The sequence below is a fragment of the Eptatretus burgeri genome, chromosome 7 (genome assembly GCF_056783735.1).
Source record: "Eptatretus burgeri isolate ZD-2024b chromosome 7, Ebu_testis_v1, whole genome shotgun sequence".
In the NCBI taxonomy this organism is placed as follows: domain Eukaryota; kingdom Metazoa; phylum Chordata; class Myxini; order Myxiniformes; family Myxinidae; genus Eptatretus; species Eptatretus burgeri.
The window spans coordinates 107,773,639-107,788,822 of record NC_140967.1 but is presented as its reverse complement, the minus strand read 5'-3'; the positions used below and the strand labels follow the sequence as shown (position 1 = coordinate 107,788,822).

The 15,184-nt window shown below is 44.9% G+C and overlaps 2 protein-coding genes across 3 annotated transcripts in view; one reads left to right on the top strand and one right to left on the bottom strand.

The window, feature by feature from the left end:
- Positions 1–15,184, bottom strand: part of LOC147024059 (iroquois-class homeodomain protein irx-1-A-like) — a 103,734-nt gene that overhangs the window by 79,813 nt on the left and 8,737 nt on the right. The gene's annotated exons all lie outside the window — the stretch shown is intronic.
- On the top strand, positions 4,372–13,709 carry LOC147024060 (uncharacterized). Of its 2 annotated transcripts, none has more exons than XM_085890231.1 (3): positions 4,372–5,069; positions 5,166–5,276; positions 9,435–13,709. In XM_085890231.1, the coding sequence occupies exon 3, from the start codon at positions 9,538–9,540 to the stop codon at positions 10,825–10,827; it is 1,290 nt and encodes a 429-aa protein (XP_085746357.1). In that variant the 5' UTR covers positions 4,372–5,069; positions 5,166–5,276; positions 9,435–9,537; the 3' UTR covers positions 10,828–13,709. The 2 variants fall into 2 exon arrangements, with proteins under 2 accessions (XP_085746357.1, XP_085746356.1); XM_085890230.1 differs by having other exon boundaries at positions 8,565–13,709.

Sequence of the window (15,184 nt, the reverse complement as noted above, 5' to 3'; positions counted from 1 at the left end):
AATTTGTGCTGGAATAATGTGGATCAGTTTGTGCTGGTATCATGTGGATCAGTTTGTGCTGGTGTCATGTGGATAAGTTTGTGCTGGTATAACCCGGATCAATTTGTGCTGGCATAATCCGGATCAATTTTTGCTGTTATAATGTGGATCAGTTTGTGCTGGCATTATCCGGATCAATTTGTGCTGGCATAATCCGGATCAGTTTGTGCTGGCATAATCCGGATCAGTTTCTGCTGGCATAATCAGGATCAGTTTGTGCTGGCATAATCCGGATCAGTTTGTGCTGGCATAATCCGGATCCGTTTGCGCTGGTATAATCCGGATCAGTTTGTGCTGGCATAATCGGGATGAGATTGTACTGGCATAATCTGGATGAGATCGTGCTGGCATAATCCGGATCAGTTTGTGCTGGCATAATCCGGATCAGTTTGTGCTGGCATAATCCGGATCAGTTTGTGCTGGCATAATCCGGATCAGTTTGTGCTGGCATAATCCGGATCAGTTTGTGCTGCCATAATCCGGATCAGTTTGTGCTGCTATAATCCGGATCAGTTTTTGCTGGTATAATTCGGATCACTTTCTGCTGGTATAATGTGGATCAATTTGTGCTGATATAATCCGGATAGATTTGTGCTGGTATAATCCGGATCAGTTTGTGCTGGAATAATGTGGATCAGTTTGTGCTGGTGTAATGTGGATAAGTTTGAGCTGGTATAATCCGGATCAATTTGTGCCGGCATAATCCGGATCAGTTTTTGCTCTTACAATGTGGATCAGTTTGTGCTGGCATTATCCGGATAAGTTTGGGCTGGTATAATGTGGATCAGTCTGTGCTGGTTTTATGTGCATCAATTTGTGCTGGTATAATCCGGATCGGTTTGTGCTGGTATAATGTGGATCAGTTTGTGCTGGTATAATCCGGATCACTTTGTGATGGTATAATCCGGATCACTTTGTGATGGTATAATCCGGATCAATTTGTGCTGGCATAATCCGGATCAGATTGTGCTGGTATAATGTGGATCAGTTTGTGCTGGTGTAATCCGGATCAGTTTGTGCTGGTATAATGTGGATCAGTTTGTGCTGCTACAATCCGGATCAGTTTGTGCTGGTATAATGTGGATCAGTTTGTGCTGGTGTAATCCGGATCAGTTTGTGCTGGTATAATGTGGATCAGTTTGTGCTGCTACAATCCGGATCAGTTTGTGCTGGTATAATGTGGATCAGTTTGTGCTGGTATAATGTGGATCAGTTTGTGCTGCTTTAATCCAGATCAGTTTGTGCTGGTATCATGTGGATCAGTTTGTGCTGGTATAATGTGGATCAGTTTGTGCTGGCATAATTCGGATCAGTTTGTGCTGTTATAATGTGGATCAGTTTGTGCTGGTATAATGTGGATCAGTTTGTGCTGGTATAATGTGGATCAGTTTGTGCTGGCATAATCCGGATCAGTTTGTGCTGGCATAATCCGGATCAGTTTGTTCTGGTATAATCCGGATCAGTTTTTGCTGGTATAATCCAGATCAGTTTGTGCTGGCATAATCCGGATCAGTTTGTGCTGGCATAATCCAGATCAGATTGTGCTGGTATAATCCGGATCAGTTTTTGATGGTATAATCAGGATCAGTTTGTGCTGGCATAATCCGGATCAGTTTGTGCTGCTATAATCCGGATCAGTTTGTGCTGCTACAATCCGGATCAGTTTGTGCTGGTTTCATTTGGATCAGTTTGTGCTGCAATAATCCGGATCAGTTTGTGCTGTTAAAATGTGGATCAGTTTGTGCTGCTATCATCCGGATCAGTTTGTGCTGCTATCATCCGGATCAGTTTGTGCTGGTATAATGTGGATCAGTGTGTGCTGGTATAATCCGGATCAGTTTGAGCTGCTATAATCCAGATCAGTTTGTGCTGGTATAATGTGGATCAGTTTGTGCTGGTATAATGTGGTTCAGTTTGTGCTGGTATAATCCGGATCAGTTTGTGCTGGTTTCATGTAGATCAGTTTGTGCTGCTATAATCCGGATCAGTTTTTTCTGCTATAATCCAGATCAGTTTGTGCTGGTATAATGTGGATCAGTGTGTGCTGGTATAATCCGGATCAGTTTGTGCTGCTGTTATCCGGATCAGTGTGTTCTGGTATAATCCGGATCAGTTTGTGCTGGTATAATCCGGATCAGATTGTGCTGGTATAATCCGGAGCAGTTTGTGCTGTTACATTATAATCACTCGGTTTTGTGCTATAACATTATTTCATAAAAAAATAAATATATACATATATATTACTTACTTTTCGATCAGTTGGTGCTGGTATAATCCGGATCAGTTTGTGCTGGTATTATCTGGATCAGTTTCTGCTGGTATAATGTGGATCAATTTGTGCTGATATAATCTGGATCTGTTTGTGCTGGTATAATGTGGATCAATTTGTGCTGATATAATCCGGGTCAGTTTGTGCTGGTATAATCAGGATCAGTTTGTGCTGGTATAATCCAGATCAGTTTGTGCTGGTATAATCCGGATCACTTTGTGCTGGTATAATCCAGATCAGTTTGTGCTGGCATAATCCGGATCAGTTTGTGCTGGCATAATCCGGATCAGTTTCTGCTGGCATATTCCGGATGAGATCGTACTGGCATAATCTGGATGAGATCGTGCTGGCATAATCCGGATCAGTTTGTGCTGGCATAATGTGGATCAATTTGTGCTGATATAATCCGGATCGATTTGTGCTGGTATAATCCGGATCGATTTGTGCTGATATAATCCGGATCAGTTTGTGCTGGTATAATCCGGATCAGTTTGTGCTGGAATAATGTGGATCAGTTTGTGCTGGTATAATGTGGATAAGTTTCTGCTGGTATAATCCGGATCAATTTGTGCTGGCATAATCCGGATCAGTTTTTGCTGTTATAATGTGGATCAGTTTGTGCTGGCATTATCAGGATAAGTTTGGGCTGGTATAATGTGGATCAGTTTGTGCTGCTATAATCCGGATCAGTTTGTCCTGGTATAATCCGGATCAGATTGTGCTTGTATAATCCGGAGCAGTTTGTGCTGTTACATTATAATCACTCGGTTTTGTGCTATAACTTTATTGCATAAAAAAAATATACATATATATTACTTACTTTTCGATCATTTGGTGCTGGTGTAATCCGGATCAGTTTGTGCTGGTATTATCCGGATCAGTTTCTGCTGGTATAATGTGGATCAATTTGAGCTGATATAATCTGGATCGGTTTGTGCTGGTATAATCCGGATCAGTTTGTGCTGGTATAATGTGGATCAATTTGTGCTGATATAATCCGGATCGGTTTGTGCTGGTATAATGTGGATCAATTTGTGCTGGTATAATCCATATCAGTTTGTGCTGGTATAATCCGGATCAGTTTGTGCTGGAATAATGTGGATCAGTTTGTGCTGGTATAATGTGGATCAGTTTGTGCTGGTATAATATGGATAAGTTTGTGCTGGTATAATCCGGATCAATTTGTGCTGGCATAATCCGGATCAGTTTTTGCTGTTATAATGTGGATCAGTTTGTGCTGGCATTATCCGGATAAGTTTGGGCTGGTATAATGTGGATCAGTTTGTGCTGGATTTATGTGCATCAATTTGTGTTGGTATAATCCGGATCAGTTTGTGCTGGTATAATGTGGATCAGTTTGTGCTGGTATAATGTGGATCAGTTTGTAATGGTATAATCCGGATCAATTTGTGCTGGCATAATCCGGATCAGATTGTGCTGGTATAATGTGGATCAGTTTGTGCTGGCATAATCCGGATGAGATCGTGCTGGCATAATCCGGATGAGATCGTGCTGGCATAATCCGGATCAGTTTGTGTTGGTCTAATCCGGATCAGTTTGTGCTGGCATAATTCGGATCAGTTTGTGCTGGTATAATGTGGATCAGTTTGTGCTGGCATAATTCGGATCAGTTTGTGCTGGTATAATGTGGATCAGTTTGTGCTGGTATAATCCGGATCAATTTGTTCTGGCATAATCCGGATCAGTTTGTGCTGGTGTAATGTGGATCAGTTTGTGCTGGTATAATCCGGATCAATTTGTGCTGGCATAATCCGGATCAGTTTGTGCTGGTATCATGTTGACCAGTTCATGCTGGTATAATCCAGATCAGTTTGTGCTGGTATAATGTGGATCAGTTTGTGCTGGTATAATCCGGATCAGTTTGTGCTGGTATATTGTGGATCAGTTTGTGCTGGCATAATCCGGATCAGTTTGTGCTGACATAATCCGGATGAGATCGTGCTGGCATAATTCGGATCAGTTTGTGCTGGCATAATCCGGATCAGTTTGTGCTGGTATAATCCGGATCAGTTTGTGCTGGTATAATCCGGATCAGTTTGTGCTGGTATAATCCGGATCAGTTTGTGCTGGTATAATCCGGATCAGTTTGTGCTGGCATCATCTGGATCAGTTTGTTTGATAAGTTTTATTCTGTAGTTCGTGTACATTGAGCATGCACGGTACTGATTAGCATTAACGTGGATGGTTCGTGTTCGATCAGCATTATACTTGTGGCACACAAATCTTACCATGATGGAGCAAATTTGAAATGGAAACACATACAATATAATGCAGATACATGTTACACCAGGCAGACACACGTCATACACATGCATGTAACGCGTGCAGGGCTTTGGTCCTCTTCATCATTTTTGGGAACATTTCGGGGTGTTTGGGTTTTTTTTCTTTTCTATATTGACTTCAAGCTGCTTTGATTGTACACTTTCTGTCTTCCGTGACCAATTGCATAGAATAAAATGTCGGTCGATCAAATTCATAGTGGAGAGGGAACACCATATTGTGTACAACGTTTCTGAAGTCATTATATATCTTGAATAGAATATTTTGTTTTTGCTGAAGTGGACTCGTAATGTGAGATCATCGGTGTCATGATTCTGTGAAATGTTACGAGTTCCCCTGGACCCAGCGAACCATAAAAGATCTGTGAATCAGCGGAGACCCATCCCTACAATGGAGAAGATTGAAGGAGTCCTCAGGACATCGGCCCAAAGCACTGAAGACAATTTTGCTCCGATTAAGGGTACGGGGCAAAACGCCAGCACTTCGTGATCTTTGTCGGTGGACAACTTGAACCATTTTAATCTCGTGTTTTTGTTCTCTTGTGCTGCCAATACAGATTGCAAGTTCTGCACTGCAGACGATTTTATGAGTCCTTATGGACCATGCCCCCTCAACCCTCCTCAAGGCGCTGTCGAAGATCGTACGAGTCCATTTGGACACACCACAGGTACCATATAGTTCTTTGCACCCCATGGTTTATTCCTCAAAAATTACTCCATCACAAATTTCAAAACTGCTTTGACAATTATCATCACACCAGTGTCTGAGGCCTGATTGGTAATCCCATGAGCCATAAGCAAAAAAACAAATATCAAACAAGGGTGACTTTTCAGGTAAAAAGGATGTTTGTTGTTCAAGAATAAGGAGGAAAAAAAAATTCGTTAAAAAAAACAAATAAAAGAATAAAGTGATAAATGACCCACCGAGAGTGGTGTCTGCACTGTCGTGCATGTCATCCAGTCATTGATCACCTGTGCCACCGATGGTGGACGAGGGTTATGTTTTCACTCCTATATGTCTATCTGGCTGTCTGTGAGCATGATATTTCATGCTGTTGTGGATGCATGCACAAAAAGTTGTGGATGAATTGCTTAGGAGACAAGAACAAGCAAGTTCGATTTTCTTAAGGTTCGGATTCAGATCCGACTATGAGTGGGACACAAAATGTAAAGTGTTCATCCTTGCGGAAGTATGCGGCATATTGTACAAGACCCTATGAGTCCTAACAGCCCCCCAATGAGCTTGTGTGACCCCACCACCCCAAGCCACCCCAAGCCACAGTAGAATAATGCACGAGTCCTCTCGGACCCATCAAACTACCAGCAATGATTCCCCCGTTTTCATCGTCGTTTCCGGTGAGAATAAATGCCAGAATGACGAAATGTTCAAAGCAACCCGTCATCAACATGTGAACGTGCTGTACTTTTGTGACGTTATAAACATCAGGCAGAATGTTCTTGAGTTTAAGACGATCCTTCGAGCAGGAGGGAAACTCTGTGGCTCGGTCCCTAGATAGTTCAGCGGCTAAGGCAGGATTTTCACCAGAATCGTTCAGTTTTTGCAGAAAGCATGAAACTTTGCACAGGGATACTACTACCCCTGGGGATATTTAAAAAAATGGACCCCAAAAATCTGTGCCCCCTAGTGGCCACCATCTTCATTATAAATATGGCATTTCGTCGATATTTGTTGTATGATACTGCTCTAAACACAGGATATGATGTGTCTAAATTATATTTGTTCATTTATTATTCTTTGTTTCATGCCTTTGTTGTGAGAAAATTGGCATCTCAAGGCATATGGCACAAATTTAGCATTGAAATAAGTGAAAACATTGAGATAACATTACTAAATAAAAGTTCTTTACTTTCAGGTTGCAATGACATGGTGTGAATGATGGAGAAACAGTTCCAGCTCGTTAAACCAAGTGATGTAGCTGAAGTCCAGAGGCCACCAATAGACTGGACCTTGTGCATTCTTTGTCAGAGGACAACATCCGAATCACTTTCACAGCCCTGGCGAGGATGATAATTAGGTCATGTCGAAGGGACTGGAACAGGTTTTCAATCATTTGAAACAAACCTCGTGAAATTCAAAGGACCTTTAGTTATCATTGCTTGCTTTCATTAGATCACTTCAGACATCTGATTTCGAGTTATACACAGAATCCTTGGCTAAATTGGCCCCATGGTTCTTTGCAATGGATCATGTACACTATATAAGATGGGTTCCTGTGCACATACGTGACATGACCACCCTTCACCAAGGATGTCCAGATGTTTCTGAGCAGTTCATGCGTGGTGCCTTTACTTCAAATAAAACAGGACATTCATTCTCTGCCATAGGACTTGACCAAGCCCATGAACATCTGAATGTGCGTGTGAAAGGTGATGGGGTGCCATCAGCCTCACCGAAAACCCTGGTGCCCTACGGAGATGGATGATGGCTAGCCCTCAGTTGTCAGCCGTAATAGCTGAATTTGAAGAACAGTTTGATCCCAATGATGGTAACGATGCTGATGACAAGCATCACAAACAAAAACCCATAGTTCGCAGAAATCCTTTTTTGAAGATGTTTGTGGTCTTGTCTCTACCTAAGAAGAATTAGGAAATCCATTTCTTGATTGTAGTAAGGATTTGCTTACATTACACACCCAGGAAATCATGCCGATGACTGTTGTTGAAACCATCCAACAGATTCATGCAACAGCAGAAAAACAGTACAGTACTTTCATTGAGGACAGGCTCTTAAAAAATGAAACACCAGTCAGTGCACCAATATCAAGGAACACATTTCCACAATTCAGTCAACCGAATAAGGCAGCCCAATCGAAGGATAAGCAGATCTCTGAACTCAAGAGTGACTGTTCTTTGTTTGCTAGATTGTACATCGGTAGCCAGTCAAGAGAAGGAAATCTTGAAGAAGTTTTCAAGCACGGGAATCCGAAATTTCCACCATCATTATCTACAGCAGGGAAACTTAGGCAAGGAAAGACATCTGATCTCCTCGGATGTCTTGAATCCCGGGAAAATCAGCCTACTTGAATACCCCAACTGCTGAAGTAAGAATACTTGATGGTGCTGCAGTGGTGCACTTTCTGCCAGTTGGAGAATCCAGGACCTTTGGGGAATATGCCAGGGAGGTATTTGTACCAAATGTAGTTTCAGAGCTAGAAAGGTCTCTTTGAATCGATATTGTTTGGGATGTTTATCGGAGAAACACTTTGAAGCTTACAGCAAGAGAAAATAGAGGGACAGGGGCTCGTAGACGTGAGTCTCCAAATGTGAAGCTGCCAGGCAATTGGAAAAACTTCCTTTGCAATGATGACAACAAGGATGAACTCTTCCAGTTCCTAGGTGCTGAGAGTGTGTCAAAGGACACTGGTGACAGGGTTATCATATCCACTGTTCATGAGTCAGTTGTCAGCTCTAATATGAACCACAACTTGGATGGACTACAGCCTTGCTCACATGAGGAGGCTGACACCAGGATTCTACTCCATGTGATCGATGCCCTTATTTCTGATTTTAAAGATGTGATGATCAGGACTGTTGACACAGACGTTGTTGTTTTCGCTGTGGCTCATTTTCAGAACTTGGAAACCCTTGAAAAAACTATGGATAGCGTTTGGAACAGGAAAGGAATTCCAATACATTCCCATGCATGAGATAGCAACAGCAATTGGCCCTGAAATGGCAAAAGGTTTGCCCTGTTTTCATGCTTTCTCAGGATGTGACACTACATTCTCCTTTGTAAATAATGGCAAGAAGTCTGCATGGAATACCTGGCATGCGTGGCCAGAGATCACTGAGTGTTTTGCATTCTTGTCATCACCAGTGTCACTAATTCTACTGGAGAATATCATGGAAAAACTTGAATGCTTTGTTGTGCTCCTGTACTGTTGTACCAGTGATGATGTTAATGTGAACACTGCAAGAATGACACTGTTTTCCAGAATGTCAAGGACTCTTGATAACATTCCGCCTACAAAGGCAGCCCTCGAGGAGCACACAAGATCAGTATATCAAGCCGGACATATCTGGGGACAATGCCTTGAACAGCTGCAAACAGTTCCCAGTCCGTCTGACTGGGGCTGGGAGACCGATCAGGACAATTTCAGGCCTAAAGTGGACAGTTCTACCTATTGCCGAGAAAGCTTGCCTCGAGCTTATTGCATGCAAGTGTACTAAGTCCTGCAAAGGGAACTGCAAATGTTGTAGAACAAATTCCATGATAAAGCCAGTTTGCACTGCCCTGTACATATGTGGTGGCACTTGTTATGAAGTATAACTCTCTTCACAGGAAAATTAAGGTAACTGCATCATCGGTGACAATGAGAGACCAGAAAAACCTATATAGGTGGCATGGTTGTGATTTTTCTGCCACTAGGGGGCACCTATAGGGGTTCATTCAATAATCTCTGGCATCCTTGACCAGCTGTCAAGGTTTGTTCCTAAAATGATCTCGGTATGTTCTTAAATGATTGATATATTCACGAGTTGTTTGCATTCAACTGAAATATGGAATATTGACCTTTTTCACTTTCACACCCATTGTGGTGAATTGAAGGTCGTGACGTGTGATCACATGTTGCACGGCTCGAGGATGGAATAGATAAAGCTAAGGTTCCGCTCGGTCGGGGGGATTGTCCTAGGGGCATTGTCGTTTATGGCGGCGGTTCACTTGGTGCTCGTTGAATGGTGAGAATTGAGAGTATATCGGACTCCGGGCTTATACTGATTTATTTTGCGGTGATTAGTTGCACGTGTATACCTTACTGCTTATGTACTCCTTGCTGCACCTGTATCCCCTGATGTGCCCGTAGAAGCGGCTTCAATCAAATGGAATAAAGCCTACACTCTGAAGGTTCTTCTCTCGTTTTCATTTCAATTTATTCCATTTGGTTTTCTTGGCTCTCTCAACCAACGATGGACAAGATCTACAAACCAGAGAGGTTCGACGCAGACCCAAACGCGACTGACTCAGAAATGAAATGGTCGCATTGGTTCCGTTCCTTCTCACACTATCTGACCATCATCGAAGAGGGAGCCGACAAATTGGCCGCCCTTGTGAATCATGTCTCGCCCAGCGTATATTGGCTCTTCTCGGAGTGTGACACCTACAAAGCAGCGATCGACGTGCTGCAGGCGCTCTACATGAAGCGCAAGAACGAGGTATACATACGACATCTTCTCAACACATGCAAGCAAGCAGCCGGGGAGACAATCGATCAGTTCCTGCAAGCTCTGAAACAGCTGGGAAAAGACGGCAGCTTCCGGGCCGTAAACGCCGAGGAACACCGAAATGAAGCGACCCGGGAGGCATTTATCCAAGGACTCAGATCAGCCCACATACGGCAACGCTTACTAGAGAAAGCGCAACCCACTCTTGAAAAGGTAGTCGACCAGGCTCGAGCGATGGATACGGCTCAGCAGCAATCTGAGTCATTTGGGACACCGATGCTGCTAATGAACGCCGCTATGGTGGAAACTCAAGGAACCCCACAGACACAGACACAGCCTGACACAGGGGATGGAGAAAAACCCGAGGAGTCGGATACTCAGACCTCGTCAAACTCCTCAGCAACTACTCCGGTTGGTAAATGCTTCTTTTGTGGGTACAAAAGACACCCCTGCCACAAATGCCCCGCCAGAGATGCCACATGCATGAATTGTGACAAGAAAGGGCATTATGCCAGGGTATGTAAATCTACTCTAAGGAGAAATAAACCCACTTCTGGGGCTCTCTACTCACAAAAGAAACTAACTGCAGCCTCACCGGGGAATCTATCCAAGGCTATCATCAACGTACGAATTAACGGGCATATGGCTGAGGCTCTGATTGATACCGGTAGCTCTGAAAGTTTCGTCAACAGCTCGCTAGTGAAGGGCAGGAAATGGAAGATCCACCCGACAGACAATACGGTATGCATGGCCGCCACATCACTACAGTCCCGCGTACGAGGGTACTGCAATGTTGAATTGGACGTAAAAGGGTACACGCATCGGGATGTAAGGGTACTGGTGCTTCGTGATTTATGCGCAGACGTAATTCTGGGTCATAATGTCCTCAAGCAGCACACGAGCGTCGAAATACCCTTTGGAGGAAGCAAACCTCGTCTAATTTTAAATGCTTTGACCACCGCAGCGGTAACGTCCCCCCAGCTGTTTGCTAACTTGTCGCCGGTCTGTAAACCGATAGCGATCAAATCGCGGTGATATACCACTGCTGATATGAACTTCATCACTTCAGAGACCAAGTGATTACTGGAAGAAGGAATTATAGAACCGAGCGATTCGCCATGGCGTGCATAGGTGTTGGTCACCGCCAATCAGAATCATAAGAAACGAATGGTTGTCGATTATTCCCAAACGGTCAATCGTTTCACCCAACTCGATGCCTACCCTTTGCCGCGCATAGACGAGATGGTCGAACACGTGGCCAATTATAAGATATTCAGCACCATCGATTTGCGAAGCGCCTATCATCAAATTCCCATCCGAGAGGAAGACAAACCTTACACCGCATTCCAGGCAGGTAGACGCCTCTACCAATTCAGGAGGATTCCGTTCGGTGTCACGAATGGAGTAGCTTGCTTCCAACGAGTTATGGACGACATCATCTCAGATGAAAACCTCAAAGACACTTTTTGTTTACGTGGACAATGTCATAGTGTGCGGTAGGGATCAGGGGGAACATGATATGAATCTGGACAGATTCTTGAGCATTGCTAAAAAATATAATCTGACCCTCAACTACGAGAAATGCGTATTCTCGGCAAGGTCAATTGACCTTCTCGGCTACACAATAGCCGACGGCACGATTAAGCCTGATCCTGAACGATTGCGCCCACTTCGTGAGCTACCCCCACCTCAGGACCTGCAGACAATGCGCCGGGTGATCGGCATGTTCGCTTACTATGCAAGATGGATTTCCCAATACTCCGAGAAAATACATCCCCTAGTGCATTGCAAAAACTTCCCACCAGATGCCGCTGTTGTAAAAGCTTTCCACAGCCTCAAAGATGATATCAGTAATTCCGTGGTATTATCGATCGATAGCTCGGTGCCCTTCGTGGTGGAAACAGATGCTTCTGATCACGCGATAGCTGCTACGCTTAATCAGTCTGGGTGACCCGTCGCGTTCTTCTCGAGAACCCTCTCTGGAAGCGAGCAGAGACACTCGGCAATAGAGAAGGAAGCGTACGCCATCGTCGAAGCCCTACGTAAAAGGAGACACTATTTACTGGGAAACCATTTCACGCTCGTCACGGACCAACGATCCGTGGCATTCATGTTTGATGGGAAAAATAACGGGAAAATTAAGAATGAAAAAATTATGAGATGGCGGATAGACCTAGCCTGCTATAGTTACGACATAGTTTACCGGCCCGGGAGGGAAAACCCTGCTGCAGACACCTTCTCTCGGGTATACTGTTCGGCGACAATCAGTCGGGCTTTGCAAGACCTCCATGTGTCTCTGTGCCACCCGGGGGTAACCAGAATGGCACATTTCGTGCGCAGACAAAACCTTCCCTATTCTATTGAAGATATTAAACAAATGAATGCTTCATGCCCTGTTTGTGCTGAACTAAAACCCAGATTATATGGCGCGGCTTCTGGCAGATTGATCAAGGCCACTTCTCCCTTCGAGAGACTAAACATTGACTTCAAAGGGCCCCTGCCGACCGAGACAGACAACAGATACATATTCACTGTTGTTGATGAATATTCAAGATTCCCTTTCGCATTTCCGTGCTCGGATATGACCTCGGGCACTGTCGTGAAATGTCTGTCTGACCTCTTCGCTATGTTTGGGAAACCTTCGTACATACATTCAGACAGAGGGCCGTGTTTCATGTCGGCCGGGCTAAAACAATTCCTATTAGAGCACGGCATAGCAACTAGTCGAACGACGGGTTACAACCCACAGGGTAATGGGCAGGTGGAACGATATAATGGAGTTATTTGGAAAGCCGTAACTCTGGCGCTGAAATCGAGAGGACTGGGGCCCGAGCAGTGGGAGGTTACCCTTCTCGACGCTCTGAATTCCATATGCTCTTTGCTCTGCACGTCCACCAATGCAACTCCTCATGAACGAATGTTTACTCACCAGCGGCATTATGTTGACGGCCAATCGGTGCCCAACTGGCTAACCCATCCCGGAACAGTGTTCATGAAACGCCCGGTACGACAAAGCAAGTATGAACCCATGGTGGAAGAGGTCGAACTCATCGATACTAATCCAGAGTATGCTCATGTCAGGCTCCCGGATGGCAGGGAGACCACTGTGTCGGTTCGCCATTTGGCTCCCTCAGGTACTCCTCCCGCAGGTACACCACCATCTGGCACTCCTCCCTCTGACATCCCCTCCCCAGGTGTCCCCCCCCCAGGAACTCCACCCAAGAATGGTGGCGACGGAGCTGCCGCGTTCCACCCGAGAGTGATCGGGGAGTCATCCCCGGCACGAGTCAAGGCTCACCAAGAGGATCGGAAGCCTCCCTCAAGTGAAACCGCCATTTACTCCCGGAGAGGTCGACGGATAATACCCCCTCGCCGACTCAATCTGTAAAGGGGATTATCGGCATCCTCGATGCTCATGCTCCTATATGCTCGTTACATAATATATCGATGCTCATTACCATGCTCCTAAAACTCAAAATAATCCTCACTGCTGGCATGTATGCTTCTGTAGTTTAGATAGTTCGCGTTGCTTGAAATGTATACTCCTGTAGCGCTGAAGTAATCATGGTGCGTTAGTTGGGCCTCTAGTTACATTTTAAAGACGGGGAAAATGTGGTGAATTGAAGGTCGTGACGTGTGATCACATGTTGCACGGCTCGAGCACGGAATAGATAAAGCTGAGGTTCCGCTCGGTCAGGGGGGATTGTCCCAGGGGCATTGTCATTTACGGCGGCGGTTCACTTGGTGCTCGTTCAATGGTGAGAATTGAGAGTATATCGGACTCCGGGCTTATACTGATTTATTTTGCGGTGATTAGTTGCACGTGTATACCTTACTGCTTATGTACTCCTTGCTGCACCTGTATCCCCTGATGTGCCCGTAGAAGCGGCTTCAATCAAATGGAATAAAGCCTACACTCTGAAGGTTCTTCTCTCGTTTTCATTTTACCCATATTGGAATCAGGTATGAAATAATCAGATATGCCTCTCACAGCATGGTATTTGATGCATCTGATGCCCTTTAAAAAGATGTCATCTGGTTGATTGACACTGAAAACATTGGAATTGCTGTTTGAATTATGTTTCTATCATGATTAACAACAGAGATATTCAATATTTTCCGATTTGGTGGCCGCCATCTTGAATTTCAAAATGGCCGACATCAGGTTTGTATGGAAATGACTTAAATGAGTTCCTTGATCCTGAAAATGTAGGGTTAGACCTCAAAATAACTTTTATTTGTGGCTTAATTTTGAAGTTATAACAAAAAGTCAAATTAAAATGGCAGCCATATTTAAAGTCAAGATGGCGGCCACAAGAGGGCATGGATTTTTTGGGGTCCATTTTTTTTAAAGATCACGAGGGGTAGTAGTATCCCTGTGCAAAGTGTCATGCTTTGTGCAAAAACTGAAAGATTCTGGTGCTTAGCCCCTGTACTAATAGCAACAAGTGCAGGTATAAATTCACTGTGTTTGTAAACTTTACAAATAAAAGCAAACTATTCATTTCACCTTGATGTATAATGCGTTGTCCATTTCTCAAAGATTACGAACGACATTGTGTTGAAACGAAAACTTTTGCTTTGCACAAAACATTCGGATTAACAGCAAAGGGCAAGATCATTAAAAGATCCGCCAAAACAAAGGAAGTGCAGGAAAAGGTGCAGCCTGTGCTCCTCCTGCACAAGGTGAATGAGGGTAACAAACCACGCAACCTGTATCTCATATTCCGTGAAGTGGATGTGGTGAGAGATGGGGTGGATGCGATGAGAGACAGGGTGGTTGCGGTGAGAGGTGGGGTGGATGCATTGCGAGATGGGGTGGATGCATTGCGACATGGGGTGGATGCAGTGCGATTTGTGGTGGATGCATTGCGAGATGAGGTGGATGTGGTGCGAGACGAGATGGATACAGTGCGAGACGTGGTGGATGCGGAGAGAGACTGGGTGGATGAGGCGAGAGACTGGGTGGATGAGGTGAGAGAAGGGGTGGATGCAGTGCGAGAAGGGGTGGATGCAGCAAGAGATGGGGTGGATGCGGGGAGAGACTGGGTGGATGAGGTGAGAGACGGGGTGGATGAGGTGAGAGACGGGGTGGATGAGGTGAGAGACGGGGTGGATGAGGTGAGAGACGGGGTGGATGCGGTGAGAGACGGGGTGGATGAGGTGAGAGACGGGGTGGATGTGGTGAGAGACGGGATTGGTGCGGTGAGACGGGGTTGGTGCGGTGAGAGACGGGGTGGATGCGGTGCGAGACAAGGTGAGTGCGGTACGAGACCGGGTGAGTGCGGTCCGAGATGTGGGTGTGCATTGCGAGACAGGGTGGATGTGGTCCGAGATGTGGTGTGTGCATTGTGAGACGGGGTGGATGCGACGCAAGACGTGGTGGATGCTG